Here is a 22422-nt window from a genome sequence, read left to right as displayed (position 1 = left end):
AGACAAATTAGAAGAATAAGAATGTGGAAGCTGCTTGGAACAATGAAAAGAACTATGTTGCAGAGCACCACAGAAGTGTGTGGAGTTACAGTATAATACGAAGTATGAAGCAGGATAAAGTGGTTGAAGAGAACAAGGACTGCTTAGATTAAAAGAGACAAAGAACATGCAGAGTGATTTTAATGGGAGGGAAAAATGGTTGGGAAGTGGGTGAAGAGGCTAAGCAAGGACCCTCTAGCAGAATTAAAAATAAAAAAAATGAAATTATTTGGGATGAAACTGAAGTGAGGGAATGCTGGAACAATTATTTTAAAGGTTTGTATGGGAATGACAGTTTTATGTTGAATACTATAAACACAAGTGTTCTAGAAGACGAAAGATGAAAAGGAAGTTATAAATGTTGTGAGAATGTTGGGAAATGTAGATGATGTAACTGGAGAAATATTAACACATGGATATAGTTTGCGTGTAGAGAGGCTGTGCAATGTGTTTAACATGTGCCTGAAGACTGCAGCTGTGTCTGGCAATTAGAAGAATCTGTTATTGTTCTTCTGCACAAGGGAAAGGTAGAAAGAGTGAATGAAAACTCTACAGGAAACTTAGTTTGTTAAATTTGCCTGGGAACAAGAGCAGCCATCAGGGTGATAGTCCCAAAAATCAAGATGGCAACCACAATGGTACAAAGCCCCTCCCTTTGTATATGCATATGATTTTGATGCACATACAAAAGGGTGGGACTTTGATCATGCAGTTCAGATGCCTTGTTGATTGGTTTGACCCTCCCCAGAGACACCTCTGTGGCCAAGGAAATGCAGAAGAGATAGTGAATAGTGAATGATAACGAATAGGTTTGAACTACGGAAATGTCTGTGAATAAGGAGTTGAAGGTTGGTTGTGGAGTAATAAGAGAGATATGTGATGGAGGTAAAGCATGAATATGAATGAATGGAATGTTTAGCAATGGTTAAACACTGAGCAGGGAGCAGAGAGGGTTTAATGTATTTAGGGATAAATGTATAAGATATGCTTGTGATGAAGTTAGAGGTATGTCAGTTGTGGATATGAATGTGGATGTACTTTTTTATGCAGATGATGCTTTGAACACAAATGATTTGCAGCAAATGTTAGACTGTATGATGCAACAAGGAATATGGAACTTAGTTAATGTACAAAAGATGCAGGGAGTTGGTTCTGACAGGGAAAATGAAATGAGTGTTTGCAAGTTATAGCTAAATGGCAAAAAACCTAAAGCAAATAGGTGAATTTGTGCACTCTGTCTACTAAAGAGGGGGAAATGGAGCAAGAAATGTTAAGACATGCAAATGCTGATAGAAAGGTGGAGGGTAATATGTGGTCTATTGCAATGAATGAATATTTGTTGAAAGAAGTGAAAATGCCTGTTTATAAGAAAGTGGATTTATCTGGAAAGAGACTGAATGAAGTGGGAATGGAACAGTTATGAACTGAAATGGATACTTGATGATTATGGCATGAACACAAAAGTTTATGTCCGGTATAAAAGAAGTATGTTGAGGTGATTTGGTCATATAGACAGAATTAATGAGAATTGAATTGGAAAGCAGTTTGAATGAAATACGAATGGGTTGAGAGGAGGGGGAAGACTAATGCATGGTTGGATGGCGTTGCGGAGATACCATCATGAACCATTTAGCATTTGAGATTAAATTAACATTGGTCTACCATGCCACTGTTCATAATCCTAGAACAATACCCATAATTTAGGCATAATAGTCTCCTTAATAGAATTTGCACAACTATTTTACCTGCCTCCTATAATATTGCAGGGACAAGCTATCTGGTACCCTGATCTAGATTTATGGATTACAATTTCTATCAGTTCCAGCTAGCATGGTCAGGAGGTTGTGATGATGTTATAATTCAAAGCACTAGATTGCTCTATGGACACTATTATGTTGGGTCTTATTCTAGCTTTGAATGGGCTCAAAGAAAAGTGATCTTGGATGGCTTTTTTGTCTGACAGTAGATTCTGCTGAATTTACTTTGCTGTGTTACCACTGATCTAACCATGCTGGATGTTGACTTTCCCAACCTTTTTATTTTTTCCTATTGCCCCAGATTGACATGTACGTAGCTACATTATGAGAAATTGAAAGGGTGGCTAGATGCAGTTGTTAAAGAAGAGCTGGGCATCAGATATGGGCCCTTAAAAGGTTGGGAAAGATGTTGCCAGCCATTCAAGATTTATTGGTTCTATATCCAACCTTCTGCATAAGGAGTAATATATGGAATAATCCTTAAATAACCGTAACAGGTAGGTTGGGCTAAGGGGTAGTGGCCAGCCAGTTGCCCTTGGAGTTCTATGGAGACTTGAACCATGGTCTTCCTAGTTCCAGTCAAATACTCCAATCAGTGTTCCATTCTGGTCCCAGCTTTGTTGTTTGGACAACTGTCTGACATGTCTCTCCTTGTTCATCACTTTGCTCACACAAGTAGACCCACATGATGAATAGCTACATGCACAGTCCTATATATTAATGAGGCGTACATCTGGGAACTGGTAAATAGCAACTCTTTTAAATAGATTTTAAAATGGATCTATTCTAAACTGTTTGCCACTTTATTAAGCTTGGCATGTTAATGAAGAAAAGGGTCCAGAAGGAAATCAGCAGATGACTTGGAGTCCGTTTCAGACTGCAAAGTTTCAGGGACACTTTTTCAGACAAAAGGTTGGCACAAATATGTCAGTGACATTTAATGATCACATTAATACAGTTTTAGAAGGAAAGCTGCACTCTCCTTTGCAACCCACTGACAGTGACTTCCAGCTGTCCCTGGCTCAAGCATTGCTCCTTTTGGACTTTTTGTGTGAAACAGGAAAAAAAAATGAAATCGCGATATCTGGATCTGATCATTAGAAATCACAATGGACAATAAAATAAACAAAAAGCTATGTTGTAAGCTTAGAGCAAGAGCTTAATGTAAATGTATACTTATATCTGTAGCAAATGATTTTTCCTGTTTTGCTTTCTCACTTCATTTTTTCTCATTCCTCGTTAGCTTTTATCTTTTTATCCTAAAATGTTAATACACTTTAATTAAAGCATTGCTCCTGTTGCTGTGCCTGGCAGATCTGCTGCCCACAATGGCACCAATTCGAACGACAGCTTTGGTAATAGTTTGGTCCTCCATATACTATGGATCCAGGCTGTAGCTAGGAATAAGCTGTCTTGTGATCATTTTCTGTATTGGCTTATGGAGATGGTGATGATATCTGCTGATGTGTGATATGCTAAAGCATGTGGAGCTTGCAGCCCACAAGAAGAAGATGCAATTAGTGTTTGGCAATGGGGGGAAAACCGATGGGGAGGCATGGGCAAGTACTTTGGAAAAGGATTCCCAGTGAAACAGGTGAATATCAGTTTAGTTATTCTGCTTCCACTGTTCACCAGAATAGTCCTAATGCTGGGTCAGAATGTAATAGGCTATCATTTTGCCAGATCTGAGAAATTATTTAAAATAGTGCTGTTCCGGGACATTCTACACCTTAATTTCTTCTTGGATGATTGTTGAAAACTAAAGATACGATTTCCCACTGTTTTGAAGGGAGAAGCAGAAACCCGCAGAGTGAGTCCTAAAAATATCACAGTTAAAAACAACAACCCAAACTCCCCATCTCCACCCACTTGACAGCCCTCAGCAACCCCTCCCCCATGCTAAGGCCACCAACAATTGGCCATTCCTCATTCAAAACCTGGCACTTGGGGGGAAACATTTTTACAGTCTTGTGTCCTTCCCTTGGATTATAGTTTCCAAGATTTGGAAAAAGCTCTTCTTCCTACAAAATCATTTTGGAAAGCTCAGTGGCTTAGTCTTGGCAGATCTAGCAGGCAAGACCAAAATAACTGCTGTTTTTCTTGGTAGCAGCAGCTATAGCAGTTTTTACCACTGCCATCCTGGCAAAACATTCTGGAATCGTCCCACAGAGTTCTATATATTCGTGAGTAATCAGTAAATTCTTGTGTCTCATTTAACCCCCCTAAGATTATGGTGGCAAGACTATAGTCTTAGGAGCCTGACTGGGTGTCCTTAGGGACCCTTAGATGCACCAGTTTTCACCATTACCCAGTTGGAAAAAGGGCACTGATCTTGTAAAGAGAAATAGGATGTTGGTATTGAGGTTAGCCTTTTCTGATATTAGGAAGATCAGATATCAAAAAGGGCTTAAAGGAAATGATTTCCTTTTTAATGGCTAGGTAGAGTAGGAGGGACACAATTTTCTTTCCTCTCTTCTGTAGGCTTTATAGGTGAGTTGCCTCCAAGGTCAGAGCACTCTGTAAGATACAATATCCACCTTAGAATTAGAATTAACCTCTCTCCCCATGTTTACTACAGTAAATTCTCATTATTGGCAATAGTTCTATAAAATTGCAGCAAACACTGAGTTAGCGAATACTGAGCTGTTGCTCCTAGGGAAATACAGGATTAAGTTCCTACAAGCCTCTGGTCACAACATTTTTGTCAACCAATCAATACATAGCATTTTTTAATGTGTGTTTCTATTTAATGACACCTTATTTAATGTAAATATTTCTTACAAACAAAGTCCTAAAAAAAAAATAAAGGTTAGGCATTTGAAGTTTTATTTTAAAAAATCTTACTTTTGATGGCCATTTTAACCAGCAAAATCACTGAGAGAAGGCAGACATGCGCATGTCCACAAATAACTGCGAAAGCATCGCAGATACTGATTTGGGAGTTACAAATAAATTTTAGCGAGTAGGTGAATTCACAAGTATAAAACCCACAAATCCTTGGGAGAAGAGCAATGCCAAATCTCGATAAAATAGTTAAGAGCAGAGACATCACACTGACAACAAAGGTCTGCACAGTTAAAGCAATGGTGTTCCCCGTAGTAACATATGGCTGCGAGAGCTGGACCATAAGGAAGGCTGAGAGAAGGAAGATAGATGCTTTTGAACTGTGGTGTTGGAGGAAAATTCTGAGAGTGCCCTGGACTGCAAGAAGATCAAACCAGTCCATCCTCCAGGAAATAAAGCCAGACTGCTCACTTGAGGGAATGATATTAAAGGCAAAACTGAAATACTTTGGCCACATAATGAGAAGACAGGACACCCTGGAGAAGGTGCTGATGCTAGGGAGAGTGGAGGGCAAAAGGAAGAGGGGCCGACCAAGGGCAAGGTGGATGGATGATATTCTAGAGGTGACAGACTCGTCCCTGAGGGAGCTGAGGGTGTTGACAACCGACAGGAAGCTCTGGCGTGGGCTGGTCCATGAAGTCACGAAGAGTCGGAAGCGACTAAACGAATAAACAACAACAAAAACCCACAAATAATGAAGATTGCCTGCAATTGAAGATCGATCTACCTACCTACCTACCTACCTACCTGCCTACCTATCTATCTATCTATCATCATCCATCCTCCATCCTCTATCTCTATATCTCAATATTGTCACAAAGGAGCAATTCTTATTCTGTTAGACTAAGGGACCACCCAGACCACATCCTGTCCTGGCAAGGCAGATTCCTCCAGAAAAATTCAGCCTTGCTTGATGCAACTGGTCTTCCCTTCATGGTTTCTTCCCAGCACCTGGCATTTTCTCATTCAACTTCTATGGCTAATTTATATATTTTCTCTAACCCTTTTAAAAGGACACTGACATGCAAATACATATTAAAACTCATGCAGAAAATAATGGGTTGAATCTACATTAAAAACGTATTTTAATCCAATTAAAACTTGCTTAAAACTAAAAACACAATATTTAAAATTCAGCTATCAAATGCTGCCAGATTTTTTAAAAATATATTTTATTGCAGAAGAAAAAAAACATTCCTTCCCTTTCTTCCTCTCCCAGTCTTTTGCTCTTTTCCACAGGCCATTAAGCTTCAAATATGAATAGGAGGGAAACAAAAGAGATTTTCCTTTCCTTCTTTTTTGCATTACAACAGGCACATCACAGAGTGGAGTCCTTGGTGCTCCCTAAGTTTTGTTTTGCAAGCAAACAGCCAAGCTCAGAGAGCACCAAGGACTCCACAGATCAACCCTGAGCTACAGATATTCTCTTCTGTTGGATATCACAGAGTCCTGAATGGAAGTAAAGACACTCCCAAAGCTGTGGAAAGATCTGAGCTACCCAAGCCTACCCAGTAAATCAATCACTATGGAGGTTACATCTGTTTCCAATGAAAATTGTAACCTAGTCCAGCTGGTCTCTCTCCTGTATCTTTTTTTCTGGCTTGAAACTCATGGGATGGGGGGGGGGATATTTATGTATGTATGTATGTAAGTTTCAAATTTCTATCACCGCTCATCTCTCCTGAAAAGGGGACTCTGAATTTCCTTCTGTGCATAAAGACCCTATGTAGAAGGTTACTTACATGTCACCAACCTAGGAAAGGCAACACCAGAAATGAGGGCAACACACTGGCATGAGTTCTTAGGGTATTACAACGTTACAGTGAATGTGGATTTTAAAAATCACTATGTGTAATGGTATGTGGGAATGACCTTGGGAGACTGGCCCAGAGATGCTGCCTAGGGAACAGTCAGATAAGAGACAGCCTAGTCTGCATCTTGGTAGTGGGCGGGGCAAGAGGCTCAGAAGGGACCCTCCCTAATTTCTCCAGGGTAAAGGAGACAGTGGGAGAATTGTACTTCCAGACTTGCAAGTTTCTGTTAATGTAGCCTTACAATAAAGTAGAATTAGCTCATCTGGTTGTGTTTCCTGTCTGGTGTACCTGGTAGGGCTGACCACTATGTGAAGAGTGCCATATTGAGAATATGGACTAAATACAAAACCAGGCTGTGCCCAAAGATACTGGGATTGACCTCAGCACAGGAAGCATTTTATAGAAGAGAAACAGCAGAGAAAAATGGTTAACATATGAAGATTTATAAATACAGGATGAAGGAGAAATGAAGATGAAGTTAAGAGAAGAACTGACTGCAGAAGGACATCATTTTCAATGGTTTTCATATTCATAGTTAAAAGAAAGGTTAATATGGAAAAAAAGACAATTGGACTTGAAAAATATAAAACAGAATTTGAAATGGAATTTTGTACAAATGATGAACATGTACTAGCAAAAATATATAAAATTTTGTTAAGATTTGAAACAGAAGAAGAACAGGTTAAAGCATGAAAAATGGGCTGCTAATTTTGGATATAACATAGAGATGGATACTTGGGATAGAATGTGGGTAATTGGTATTAAATTCACACTGTGTCATAATTTAAGAGAAAATTTCTATAAAATGATGTACTGTTGGTATATGACAACAGGGACATTATCAAAAATAGCATGGTAGACTTGTGAGAAAGCTAAGAAATTCTGAGTACAAATTCATATAATGATGCAAAGGATATTAATGATTAATATTGCTAAGAAACCAGAACTCTTCTTATTGGGACTTGTGGTTAATGAATTAAAAAAGATTCATGGTAAATTGATATTGTATATGATAACCGCAGCAAGACTATTTTATGCACAATAATGGAAGAATAATGAAATTCCCATACTGGAGGAATGGATTGTGAAAATGTCAGAATTTGCAGAAATGCAAAGTTGACCTGTTTGGTCAAAGAACAAACAAGAAAAACTTTTTTGAAAGGCTGGAAGCCTTATATTGTCGCCACGCTCATACTTCTCCCTTCTCCTGATATGCCATCATTGTTTGCCTTGCAGCAACCAGTCCAAACCTCTAAACCCACCCTCCTTGTCACACTAAATGGTCGCTCTTTCGAAGGCTTGATTGACACCGGCGCCGACGTCTCTGTCATTCGTTCCGCTGAATGGCCCTCCTCCTGGCCTATCGCTGAAGCCTCCTCGGTGCAAGGAGTAGGCGGAGCACAGGCCGCTAAGGTCAGCTCTCATTGGCTTTCTGCTGTGACTGCTCATTCTCATATTACAGCTTATCTAAAGCCTTATATCTTGCCTTTGCACTGTAACCTATGGGGCCGTGACTTGCTTTCACAGTTCCACGCTTTTATTCAACTTCCCTAATGGCTTTACAGGACCCTTCAGGGTCTCTCTCTCTCTCTCTCAAAACCTCTGTGCCGGTATGGGTTGATCAATGGCCACTCACCAAAGAGAAACTGGACGCCTTACATATCTTGGTCCAACAGCAGTTAATTGAAGGCCATATCGAAACCTCCACCAGCCCATACAATACTCCGGTATTTGTCATCAAAAAGAAGTCTGGCAAATGGCGCCTCCTACAGGATCTTAGGGCTATCAACACCATCCTTCAGCCCATGGGACCTTTGCAGTGTGGACTTCCCAACCCCAACTTGATTCCGGAAGGACACGACCTTATTGTAATAGACCTCAAGGATTGTTTTTTTTCCATACCTTTGGCACAAAAGGACAGAATTATTTTCGCATTTACGGTACCGGAACTTAACAATTCAAAGCCTACTGCTCGGTACCAGTGGAAGGTCCTCCCACAAGGCATGTTGAACTCACCCACAATGTGCCAATTTTTTGTCGATAAAGCATTGCAACCCTATAGATCCCAATTTCCGCATTTTCTTGTGTATCATTATATGGATGACATTTTAGTCGCTGCTGAGGGCCCGAAAGGGACAGTTCAAAAAACTTTTCCTATTCTTTTAGCCACCCTAGCAACGGCAGGGTTGCACGTTGCACCAGAAAAGGTCCAGTCTCGTTATCCAATGCAATATCTAGGCCACAAAGTTTTAGCCTCCACAGCTGCCCCACTTCTACCTATGCTCACGCTTCCCCAGCCGACCACCTTGGTCCAATTACAACAATGTCTGGGGGTCATTAACTGGGCCCGCGCATACCTTGCTTTAACTACACCCATGTTATCACCTTTATTCCAAGCGTTAGTGGGTTTGACAAACCCAGCTGACAAGGTATACCTTACAGAACAACAATTGCACGCCCTACAACAGGTCAATGCCGTCCTTACGACCCAATGGGTGGACCGTGCGCTCACTGACAAACCACCCTCTCTTGCCATTCTTTCAACACATCAATTATTAACTGCCATCATCGTCCAAACGTCTGATAACAAACATCTACATATTTTAGAATGGCTACACTTGCCACACACACCTAAGACATCCATCATCACCAGAGCAGCACAAATGGCCTCTCTTGTTGAGAAAGGCCGGAAGAGGATTAGAGCCCTAATGGGACTGGATGTTTCCACCCTGTACATTCCCCTTAAGGTTACTCAATGGGAACCCCTCCTACAAAACTCCACTGCACTGCAGGATGCCTTGGAGGACTGGTGTGGCCAGGTGTCATGCCATCTTCCCCCTGATCCTCGATTGCAACTGTTGCGAACAGTACCCTTTACACTAACCTCGCCGTTCGTTCAGCAGCCACTCAAGGAAGCCCTCACTGTTTTTACAGACGGCTCCAAAACCATAGGGGCTTGTACATGGCAAAATAATTGCAAATGGCATAAACGCCTAACAGGCCCACAAGCATCTGCCCAACAGGCTGAGTTAGCCGCCTTTTTGCTAGCCTTGTCTCTTTTCCCAGAACAGCCTTTGAATGTTATATTAGATAGTATGTATGTCACTCAAATGGCTGTGGCCATGTTTGATGCATATATTTCCCCTGTTACCCCCCCCTCTCTCATGACGCTTTTTTTGCAGCTTCAAACTCTCCTGAAGGACAGAACATCCCCTTTGTTTGTAGCGCATATTAGAAGCCACCAACAGCTACCCGGTTTCCTGTCCGAAGGCAACCACATGGCAGATGAGGCTTGCAAAATTATGGCCTCTTCCCCTCTTCCTCCGCCACTTTCAGCAGGGGACAGCCATGCTTATTTCCATCAAAATAAAAACTTTGGAGAGTGGGGAGCCCATTACTTACGATTGCAGAGCCTTTTCCAGGTGCGTAGTAACGAGAGTGAAGGCAGTGCACCTCTAGACAGAGATCACACCGTGAGACCGAAGGGATCCCGGACGAGCCCCCAGTTGTCGCGTCACGCGACCAGTCCTTCGCCCTTCGGTCTATGGGATTCCCTGGGGGGGAATGAGCCAACGATTCCCTCGCAAGGGTGAGGTCGAAAAAACAACGGTAGGCACAGGATTCTTTTGTGTGTGGTGAGTGACGCTACATCTCAGGAGGTTGCTGGTACTGCCTCCTGGTGCCACGCCCCCACCTCCTTTTATTCAGCAGTTCTATCAGGGCGGGGGAGTGAGTACAAAGAGAATAGGGAAATACAAGTCATGCCCTGAGGCTACGTGAGAGACATGCAATCTAGCTGTGCAGTAATGGAGTCAGGTACGTCACATTATATGGACTTTTTGCTGACAGAAGAAAAAAATAAATTGATGGTTTATGGATTTGAAGACTAAGAAAGATGAGGACTCAATGAAGGGGTGAAGGGACTTGTCAAACACTTAAGAGGGAGGAAGGACAATAAGAATGTAATTATCTGCTGAAAAGAAGGTTGGAAATAATCTATATGTTTCTTAATTTTGGTTTTCTTTTCTTTTTCTTTTCCTTTTCTTTTTTCTTTTGGTTTGTTATTATTGTATGAAAAATTTCAATAAATATAATTTTAAAAAAGAAATGAGGGCAACACAGTTTTTCATAAAAACAGCCTATGTTAATTTACATAGATCATTACCAAATATGTAGTTCTACTTGTGGGGGAGACAGTGACCAAGTGTCCTCTAGGTCTGTAGGGGGAGACAGTGATCAAGTGTCCTGTAGTATGCTCTCCAGATGCTGCTAACCCTGGGTGAGCAACTTGAAGTCCTCTGTTTCTCTCCCTTCTTAAAAAGCCCTGATCCTCAAACCAGAGCTGAACTTGACAGCCCTTCAAATGCTCTGATGCCTCCAAACAGAGAACTATTCTTAAATAGCCATTCACACCCAGGAGTGTCAACTTCCAGTTCTATTTCTCATTCAGGAATGGGCAACATTTTTGGGTGGGGTTGAAGTTTTCATGTTTATCCACTGAGCCTCCACATTTGGAGAGCACGAGGATGGAAAAGCAGATCAATAAGATTTGCAGCAATGATGCTTCATGTGTTGTAGATCTATGCTATTTTTTCAGACTGTACAGTTGGCATCACAAAATGGTTTCATTTGTAGGTAGTGCTGCTGAAGAGCAAAGCAAAGGTGATAATGCAACAATGAGAAAAGTCTGAAAGAACTGACTGAAGAACTGGGATGTTCAAGCTTGCTTAAGATATGCTTCTACATATTTCTCATAACACAAGCCACATCTTTGGAAAAATATAAGGACACACTTGGTAAAAATTCTTGGAATGAAAGGAACACATACGTTTGAAGTACCAATTTCACTAAGACCTAGATAGGAATGGGGGAACTAATATAAAACAGGATAAGGCACCTGCTTCAAGTCAATGTTGGTGTAAGAAGATGTCCAGTTTCTCTCCCCTACAGCAAACTACAGTGATGACCCTGGCTAGGTCACAGAATGGCAGTCAGCCAACCATCCAGAGTCTTGGGAATTCTAGACAAGGGTCCTGGGAACTGCTGAATCATTTAAAATAAGACAACATTATCTCTGCCTGCTGTATTGGGTAGATAGTGAAGCTCAGCAAAACAGCAACAACAAAAGAATCCCTCATTTTATTTTGTGTGCAAGTATGGGTTTTTCTTCTCCTCTCTTAGATAATAGATAGGTGCATTCTCCTTCAACCCTGTATGATGGATGGGAAAGTACAAGCCTAACAAAACCCAGGGCAGTTTTCACATTTTCTTGGCGCGGGTGGGTGGGTGGGTTATCTTTTTGTGGTTCCCGGTCCAAACAAGGCTCTGAAATTTCTGGCAAAGACAGATGGAACAAGCAGCTGCTTTTAAACTGTCATAGAGAGAAAGCTATTTATAAAATTATTCATGTATTTAAAATGCCTATACTTGTTCATTTCAGCAAGTGCTCTGATCATCAGCCTTACTCTCATTATATATCCTATATGCTCATCAAAAGGTGCACACAGACACACACAGAAAGACATGTAGAATCAATGGTGTAAGGAATAAAGTGAAAGCCAAAATTCATTATGAGAAGAAATACTTGAACCTTACGTATGGTGCTGTGATACAGGCCATTTACACAATGCCAAAAAAAGAGAACTACTGTACATCACCAAAAATTGGGATGGGGAAGGTAAAAAGATACAGGAACAGGGGGCAGACCTTGAATAATACAGGCAAACTGAGAGATAATCCATACAGTTCACAAAAGGCCCCCTTTTCATACCTCCATTTGTATTTGAACCCTAATTCTAACCTTATCACTAGCCAGGACTCTTACTCTGCCAATATACCCCTGTGCAAAGAGTGTACTTGATCACAAGGTTAAATGTGCAGTGCAAATATGGCAACTTTTTTTTTGCAGCTCTTGTTCCTTTTTTTCCCCTGGCAATCAAGAGAGGAGGTGGTGGGACAGGATGTGGCTTTATTCAAGCTCTTCACAACTGCAAGCGTTCTACATTATAGCACTAACTTGTCAGCAGAGCAGGCCACCTTCCAGAAACTGTCAACATGATGATATATATTTGGTCACAACTTTGAGGAGTTTTAAAAAAGAAAAAACATATGCGAAGTAAAATACCGTAGATGCGGTTTTGAATTTCTTGAAACCCGGGGCCAGCCCTCACTGTGGGTGTACATGCTTTGGCTGCAGAGTCATTTTCAGAACAAGCCTCCATCTGAGCCTGATGTAGGTGTGCTTATCAGGCGGGGGACTTACAAGGACCGGTGTCCGCTGCTTCAAGATGGGAAGTAGAGAGATCATATGCTATAAAGCCACCGTGCACTACGGTTGCCTTGGAGCGACTGCACAAATCATTGTGATGAATGGGGTGCTTCTGCATTTTGGAGCAATCTTGTTTTATGGCCTATATATAAGACCCACCTGGGCCCTCTACAATCCATTCAGAAAGAAAACCCAGATCTGCTCATTCAGCAGCATCTTCAGTATAATATGCCCAGTACAATTGCCATCATCTGCTATCAAGATTTTGTTAGAACTAGTTGTCAGCAAACATTCCTCAGCTCCCAAACCTGAACCGTAAGCAGAGTGGAAGAAGCTATTTAATGTCTGTTGCCAAGAGTCCAGACTCCTAGAAGTCCCTAAAAAGAAGCGACTGCTGGCAAGCCGGTTAACAGTTCACATCTGGAATGCTGTAACTCAGTGTTTCCCAACCTTGGCAACCTTAAGATGCGTGGATGTCATGCTGGCTGGGGAATTCTGCGAGTTGACATCCACGCATCTTAAGGTTGCCAAGGTTGGGAAACACTGCTGGAACTGTTCTTAAACCTGAAGCCTTTATCCACATGCCATTGTTTTTCTTTGTCTTGTAGCAGAGGCGTTACTTTACTTCTGTCAAAGTCCTCCTTCCCTTCCGCTTCCTTTTTGATCCTGGCCCAGTTACATTGCTTAAATCTTAGCGCATTCCTCTTAGCCAATGGGAAAAAAGGGGGCCCTACTATTAGATGGAATGAAAAGGCCACTTTGAGCAGTAGACGGATAGATAGCAAATGGGGTCAATCCTGCTGCTCCACCACCCAGAGCCGCTGCTGTGACACTGAGGGCACCCAGCTCTCCGTTGTGGCTCACTGCCCTTGCTGGCATTATTGAGGGAACTCTCTCTCAGTAATGTTGATAGGGTGACCTGCATTACTAGCAGGTGGGAGAATGAGTGACTGCATTACTAGCAGGTGGGAAAGGGCATATGCGGTGGACTGGCAGGTCCTTCTACTGCCTCAAGCTGTAGACCCCCTGCAGGATTAGGCAACTTGATATCCATTCAGGTTTTGGAAGGCAGTACACCTTCCAACAACCTTGCCATCTGCTATGGTGCCCTTTGAAAATTTATCAGAATCAGGTTGCCTACCCCAGACTTGCTCCTTCACACACATTTGGCACACACGTAGCAGAAATTGTGTTTGTGCATGATATCTCTGTGTGCATCTGAGAATTCAGTTCAGTTAAATTCCTTGATTCAGCTTCTGAAAACGTAGGTTAGTTCCAGTAACTGTGGCCCTAACCCCATACGATGTTAAACACATATCTGAGAATTTATAACACTAGCACTTTTGAAGGAAAAACAGCCAAATGCAGTGATGAAACAGTTCCCTGCAGGAAAACTCAAAGGTAGCAGGGAAGATACCCCCTGGAACCTTCTCCAGCAGTGCCTGTCCATCTTCCTCCAACATTTCTGGAAGAGGAGGGAACCAGGGAGGAATGTAGTGGCAGCAGTTGCAAATATTTGTTCTCACGTCCATTCTCTCTGGGCACTGCAGTGAGTCTGGCCACAGATGTTGCCAAGTCAGTGTGTGAGCAACTGTGTCCATTCACTTGTTCTGTTTGAGTTGCTCATGGATGACGTAATCCTCTCATCCTCCCACTCACTCTTCTGAGATCTCCCTCCAGGTATCACAGTAATGGCGATTCTATGCAATTAATCTAATAGCCTCTGCCATGCCATCCAGAAAAGAAGGGTAAGTGAGAGAGGAAAGCAATTGCTCCACCACATTCTCATGATTACTCAGCCTTTCTTTTCTCCTGGCAGGCAAGACTGAGCAAGTGATTGCAGAGAGTCTCTGTAATTGCTCACCTGCCTACTCCAATTGCTACCTGCCTGCTTCAATTGCTGATTTCCTCTCTTTGACCAATGCAGCAGGAAGGATTGGTGGGTTTGGCAAGGGCACCCAGCAGGAAAGAGAGGGGGAGCAAAAGGAAGTGGTGGCTTAAGTAGGGGCCCATCTTGAAAAATCATCCATGAACAATGAAACATTTTTTTCGTATCTAGCTGGAAGATGTTGCCATGGCTTCAGAGTCTTGCATTCACTTATCTTCCTTACCACACCTACTGTATGCTTTCCTTTAGCTAATGATGCCCACTTTATTCAACAAGAATGTGGTGATGTGTGCCTGCATGGGTGCATGCAGGCACATGTGAACTCAGATCATAATTTGAATCAGGGTGTGCTGAGTTTTACCCATGAGATCGGTTCTCGTTGTAAAAGTTCATATTCGGGAAATACGACAGTGGTAGTTCCAGCTAAGGTCCAAACCTGTTCTCTGTTGTTTTGGAGTGCAGGATAATCCATCTAAGTTACAGGAAAACAGTTTCTGCTTGGACTTGTGAAAAGACTTCCTAACAATACAATCAGTGCAACAAAAGAACCAATGGCTACTAGATAGAGATGCCAAAAATGTTTAGTTGGGACTCCTATACTAAGCTGGGAGTTGGGACTGATGGCCATCTAGGACTCTGCAAGTCTACTTTGCAGATGATCTCTCTCAAATATGAGGCATAGAGAAGAAGCCTATCAGTGGAATGGGGTAGAAGCCAATAAAAGCCTTTTATTTTCATTATAAGGAACAAATTCTACAAAAACCTTGTAGATTCTGTAAGGAACTAAATGTGATAGCAGCAAACATCATCTTTTTTAAAAAATAATAATTTAAAATTATAAATTTCCTTATTCAATTCCTGCTTCTGCTCCTGACTGAGACTGAAACATTTCCACTTTACATATTAATAAGTTACACATTTTCTAGAGGCACTTTTGCAGCTTAAAAGCCACATTCCCTCTTTTGTTCTAGTGCACTATTAGGAATGACATCCAAGTCCGAACCTGTGCATCTTCATATGTGTACCTCCCTGGGTCTTTGACGTTTTGGCTTGTTATTTCATAGCTGTGAGAGTCCAGGTTGATGGCGCTCTGGGCCCCAGGAGCAAGGAACTCTTGCCAGATCTCTTCTACTCTGGTAGCTACATCTTGCAATGGTTGTTTTTTGAGATCTTGGACAGCCAACCAAAACCTGCATTGAGGCAACAAAGAAGGAAAATGTATCCCAGAAATGTGAGTCAACTGCACCACCAAGACTCAAGTTAATTTTAGCTCAATTTTTTTACAGCCAATATTCAACTGATATCAAATCCAGGTAAACATTGCCAAACACATTGGCATTTTGTAAATTTGGAGTGATTCTGAAAGAAAAATGACACTTTATAGCCTCTCCATGCATTTGTAATGCATTTGAGTCTCTCCATCATTTTTTGAATCATGTAGACAGACTGAATGGAATTAGAAACAGGAAATGGAGCTATTTTGTAGACAATTTACTTTTGCTATGCTTGCTAAGAACGAACTGAAATACAGTCTCCCCGCCTCCTCCTTCCAGCAAGTATCTTTTGTCAAAACCCAGGGCAATCAATGAAGAGAAGGAACCCTTTCAAGCAGACTAGTCAGTCTGGCTCAAACTGAGTCTAATATTTATAAGATCACTTATGTATCAGGTTTGGTCCTATGTTATACTACCTAAGCAAAGGAAGTTTAAAAGAACACTTAATCAGAGAAACAACACAGCCAGGGGATTCTGATTGACTGATTGATTACATGCCATCAAGTTGTTGACTCTTAGCGACCACATAGATTTTCGCCATGATGATCTGTCCCTAACCTTGTATTGAAGGTATGTAATGCCAGTCTGCTAGCAGTTGATTTTTACAGATAATTAACACACATAATTGTTGTTTTTCACTGTTTGGGTGAATGCATTACTCACGAAAGTTTTACATCAGAAATAATGTCTTTTTCCGGCTTCCAAGGAAGTGTTTTAACAGGACCATGCACAAAGTGATATTGACACCTAGTGGACATTCATAATAACTGCTTCTTTTGTCCCATTGATGGCAACTTGCACTTTCTCCTTCTGGCCTGGCATTGTCTACTCTGAAGAGTAGGAGTTGGCATGCCAAGCATGAGTCCATCTACTAAGTTTGGCCTTTTTCATCCAACGTGCAATATCTTTGTGGGCAGTCTACCAGGTTCTGGTCTGGTTATTTATGATTCCTTATTACTCCTTTACTGGCAGCTAAATACAAACTTGCTCCATGATAGAACAGTGGATGTACTCACACAACAAGTCAGTCAAAGATCCAGCCAGTGCATCTGCTGAAGTGGAAAGCTTGGTTAGTTTTAAGTTTGGTTAGTTTTTTGGGGGAGTGGGAGAGTTCAGCATTGTGTGAAGACAGCCCATTTGGTTAGTTTTGTGTAAACCTAAAAATAGGTTCATTCAGTAAGCACATTGTGTGTCATACAAACCCAGTCAGAGGCATTATGAAAAAGTGGTATCTGGTAGCAGATCTGTGATGGATCACTCACACATGACAACCCTTAAGTGACTATCCATGTATGAACCAGCAGTTGGACGATGGAACATCTTGGGAGATTTCTACTTTGTATGCATCTCAGGGGCAATACTTACCAAAAAGTCGTATCACCTCATTTCACCAGTTGATCTTTTCTTTATCCTCTAGTAAAATATTAGACTTCTCCCTCCCCCATTTAACTATGGACCTCATTCATTGTTGTTAACTGTGAGAAAAAAAAATGTTTCCCACTCACCAGTGATGTTGTCTGGCCTGATCTTTCTTCAGGACAAAGAACATGAAAAGCATGTATATGCTACCACTTCCTGTTCTTAACAATCTCTCAACCCAGCATTAATCCTATTGGTGACAAATTCAGGTGGGGTTGCCACAGTAGCCTTCTAAAAACAGCCTGTAATTTAACTGTCCAGTTCTCCTCCTCCTCTTCTTCTTCTTCCTCCCCCCCCCCCACCCGCCATCATCACAGTAACCAGAAAGCAAAAGCAAGGAGAATAAACCATTCAAGTTAGGGAACAGTACAGTGGTCAATGATGGTACATCTCACTTTGGGATCCAGATATTTTATATTGTCCATTCAAAACACTTGAAATCAGCAGGCAACTCATCACCTAACCAACTTAAATATAGTGTTGTAGGAATCCCTCCATGGACTGCAACAGAGGACAAAGGTGGAATGTGATTGATGAACTTTTGCAAAAAGTGGGGGGTTCTGGAACAAACTGTTCAGGAGCTTTTCTCGGCAGTGTGCATGGAACAAAGTGAACACAGGGACAGTTTGGCATGGTATCAGATAGAGAAAGCATTTAGCATAGCCTGCCTTGACTGGGTTTCTTCCAGGCAGCCATTCTGTCTGGGAATTCTGGGAATTGTAGTTAAATACACTTGAGGGCACCAGGTTGAGGAAAGGAGCCTTAGTACCCAGGACAAAGCTGTGCAGTTATTACAATGGCTGAGAAACAGCCTGAGGAAAAGGACTGGTAGCCAGAAGAAAGCAGTCACCCATTCAGCCATCCTGGGGACATACGTGATATAACATAAACCAGAGGGAACAAGGTCTGCTGGGCTGGACAATCACAGGAACTGAAACAGAGGGGATCCAGTTCTGTGACAAACCCTTATATGGAAAATATTTACAAACCATAAATGCCATTTCAGGTGTTCTGGGGGAGAAAATATGGGTGTTAAATGACAATACCCATAGCATTTATTACTCATTGCTCACTACTTGTTGATTACCATGCTGCCTGCCACTGACAGTGATTTTCACAATAGGAGGTGTGGGTCACCTAGCACATATTTGCTATCTGTTTTAATATATATGAAGCTACCGACTGGCCTCTGTGGAACATTCCCTTTATATGCACCACCCCAATGGAGTGGCTGAGAAAAGTGCTTCTTTCTGAGAACACTCCTCAGCCAGATCTGAATGAGTGAAAAATGGGTTTTACTCCATTTTGCCCTCTTAAATAATCACTGACTAGCATCTTCTCAAGAGAACTAAGGAACTCTGTTTATACATCCAGAAGAGAAGTGTGCTCATTTTCTTCACAGTGTTTTAATACTTGTTCTTGGTGGCGGGGGGCTACCAAAGAGGGGGAAAAAAAGAACAAAACATTTGTGGAGTGCTCTTCAAATGAACAGAAGGAGCTGCATTTTCTGCTGCGCTGATTGTTCCCTTGAGTGATTTCTACCCTTTTGAAAACAGTATGTAAATATTTAGCACATAGGACTTGTTTCCATTTCTGTCTTCCCGCGTGAACAAGTTCACATAGGCTCGAATCACATGCATTCCAAATTCACAGAGTGGGCTGGCCTGAGCCCAAAGGAAGCTTGTTTAAAAGTTCCATTGTTTTCCATGGGTGAATTACGCCTGCATGTTCTGGAACACAGAAATACTTATTGGCCATCTTACTCTCACACTGACTTTGCAGACTGCCAAGCAGTACTCTTACTCCTTATATTTAGTGTGTATATGTTTGTGTATGTATGTATCACACATACACAGACACACACTCACAGAGAGACCCTCACATCACACAGACACACACACAGACACTGTACTGAGCTACATAAGCTATTTAGCCTACCATACTGTCTTCTCTAATAATGGGAAACCTAACGAATTGCACTTTCTCTGACCTGGCTTAGCTATATATCATAAGATTCCAGTGAAATGTATTTATTTATTACACTTGATTGGCGAAGCTCTGAACAGCTGACATATGGTTCCCAGATGGCCTTTTGCAGCCAAACTAGGCCTTCTTACAGTTCACTGGGAATAGACCACTTCTGCATATGCACTTTCTTATGTCACAACTGAAATACTGTATTTCTTGGAATATTTAAGTTGTGGATACTATTCACGCAGGAAGCAGAGAATTAATCTTTTTTAAATGCTTTATTAAATGATTGGATGCAAAAATAGCCTTTTCAGTATGTGAAAAAGTTTGCAAAGAAATGAAGGTGCCATTCAGAGCACGAACTAGGTATAAATGAGAAAGGAAACTTATGTACAGAAAGGAAAAACATTGTGATTCTAAGCTACTGCCTCCATTTCTTTGAGACTGCTATGCACGGGGGAAGGCTGCATGTTGCATTAAGCCTTGGTTTATTTAATTATGATTTGTCAACCAAGCTACAGTTGGCTGACTTTGCACATTTCGCTAAGCAAGAACAATATGAAACACAGCATTATGGCTGTGCAAATTCAACACAGTGCGCAAAGTCAGCCACTTCATCCTATTTGAGTTTGTCCCCAACTAGGTGCCCTCCAAGTTTGTTCGGCTTCAATCATGTCATCCTTAGCCAGCATAGAGGGCACCATCTTGTCTGGAGCTACAGAATAACCTTAATGCCAGTCATGTTCAATATTCAAATGCCAAGGGGTTCTGAGGCCCTCAGAATGTTTTTCATTAGGAATTTAAAATGCAATATTTTCCAGCTCCACATGTGAACGCTGGCAGGTAATTTTGCAATAAGGATGCTATTTGTTTTTCATCAAGTCGGTGGGAGATCATGTTGCTCATTCAGTGTCACGCTGTTTTCACTGCAATTTGGCAGAAATAAGTGCCTGTGGAGCACTTGCACCCTCTAGTGGCCAAGAACCCAAAGACTTTGGAATGTTTTTCCAACTCCCCAATCCTTCCACCTTCCCACCAATAACTTGACCGTTATCACAGACAAATAGGTATATGTTCCATACTGTCTGTTACATAAGGTTTTAAGCTACAGGAGTCTGATAGCAACAATGTTTGCCTGATTTATTTATTCTTGGATAATTTAGATCTTCCTTCTCCTCCCGTGTCTTCCCATTCATTTGGAACACATTTTTTTATTTTATCTATTTATAAATTTATTCACTGCCCATCTCCCCCTCATGGGGGGACTCTGGGCAGCTTACAGTGAAACAAGGTTAAAATTTAAAACCATTCCAAATACAACAATAAAATAAAATAAAAATATAATAAAATCTAAATGGCAAAAGATTTTAATCAGTCTGTGAGTGTGATTGTTGTTGTTTATTCGTTCAGTCGCTTCCGACTCTTCGTAACTTCATGAACCAGCCAACGCCACAGCTTCCTGTCGGTCGTCAACACCCCCAGCTCCCCCAGGGACGAGTCCGTCACCTCTAGAATGTCATCTATCCATCTTGCCCTTGGTCGGCCCCTCTTCCTTTTGCCTTTCACTCTCCCTAGCATCAGCATCTTCTCCAGGGTGTCCTGTCTTCTCATTATGTGGCCAAAGTATTTCAGTTTTGCCTTTAATATCATTCCCTCAAGTGAGCAGTCTGGCTTTATTTCCTGGAGGATGGACTGGTTTGATCTTCTTGCAGTCCAAGGCACTCTCAGAATTTTCCTCCAACACCACAGTTCAAAAGCATTGATCTTCCTTCGCTCAGCCTTCCTTATGGTCCAGCTCTCGCAGCCATATGTTACTACTGGGAATACCATTGCTTTAACTATGTGGACCTTTGTTGTCAGCGTGATGTCTCTGCTCTTAACTATTTTATCGAGATTGGTCATTGCTCTTCTCCCAAGGATTAAGCGTCTTCTGATTTCCTGACTGCAGTCAGCATCTGCAGTAATCTTCGCACCTAGAAATACAAAGTCTTTCACTGCTTCTACATTTTCTCCCTCTATTTGCCAGTTATCAATCAAGCTGGTTGCCATAACCTTGGTTGTTTTGAGGTTTAGCTGCAAGCCAGCTTTTGCACTTTCTTCTTTCACCTTCATCATAAGGCTCCTCAGTTCCTCTTCGCCATCAAAGTGGTATCATCTGCATATCTGAGATTGTTCATGTTTCTTCCAGCGATTTTAACTCCAGCCTTGGATTCCTCAAGCCCAGCATGTCGCATGATGTGTTCTGCATACAAGTTGAATAGGTAGGGTGAGAGTATACAGCCCTGCCATACTCCTTTCCCAATCTTAAACCAGTCCGTTGTTCCGTGGTCTGTTCTTACTGTTGCTACTTGGTCGTTATACAGATTCTTCAGGAGGCAGACAAGATGACTTGGTATCCCCATACCACTAAGAACTTGCCACAGTTTGTTATGGTCCACACAGTCAAAGGCTTTAGAATAGTCAATAAAACAGAAATAGATGTTTTTCTGAAACTCCCTGGCTTTTTCCATTATCCAGCGGATATTGGCAATTTGGTCCCTAGTTCCTCTGCCTTTTCTAAACCCAGCTTGTACATCTGGCAATTCTCGCTCCATGAATTGCTGAAGTCTACCTTGCAGGATCTTGAGCATTACCTTACTGGCATGTGAAATGAGTGCCACTGTTTGATAGTTTGAACATTCTTTAGTGTTTCCCTTTTTTGGTATGGGAATGTAAGTTGATTTTTTCCAATCTGATGGCCATTCTTGTGTTTTCCAAATTTGCTGGCATATAGCATGCATTACCTTGACAGCATCATCTTGCAAGATTTTGAACAGTTCAGCTGGGATGCCATCGTCTCCTAGTGCCTTGTTAGTAGCAATGCTTCTTAAGGCCCATTCAACCTCACTCTTCAGGATGTCTGGCTCTAGCTCACTGACCACACCGCCAAAGCTATCCCTGATATTGTTATCCTTCCTATACAGGTCTTCTGTATATTCTTGCCACCTTTTCTTGATCTCTTCTTCTTCTGTTAGGTCCTTGCCATCTTTGTTTTTGATCATACCCATTTTTGCCTGGAATTTACCTCCGATCTTTCTAATTTTCTGGAAGAGGTCTCTTGTCCTTCCAATTCTATTGTCTTCTTCCACTTCTGCACATTGCTTGTTTA

At 41.7% G+C, this 22422-nt stretch overlaps 1 protein-coding gene across 2 annotated transcripts in view; it reads right to left on the bottom strand.

Annotated features, from left to right (window-relative positions):
* Window positions 1-22422, bottom strand: part of RGS6 (regulator of G protein signaling 6) — a 269892-nt gene that overhangs the window by 20200 nt on the left and 227270 nt on the right. For both annotated transcript variants that reach the window (XM_063289842.1, XM_063289843.1), the window contains exon 15: window positions 15614-15800. In XM_063289842.1, coding sequence (XP_063145912.1) covers window positions 15614-15800 — 187 coding nt within the window. The remainder of the gene's footprint in view (window positions 1-15613; window positions 15801-22422) is intronic.

The sequence above is a fragment of the Candoia aspera genome, chromosome 1 (genome assembly GCF_035149785.1).
Source record: "Candoia aspera isolate rCanAsp1 chromosome 1, rCanAsp1.hap2, whole genome shotgun sequence".
NCBI classification, from domain to species: domain Eukaryota; kingdom Metazoa; phylum Chordata; class Lepidosauria; order Squamata; family Boidae; genus Candoia; species Candoia aspera.
Note: the sequence above shows the minus strand (reverse complement) of the source record. Positions and strands in the feature narration are given on the sequence as shown.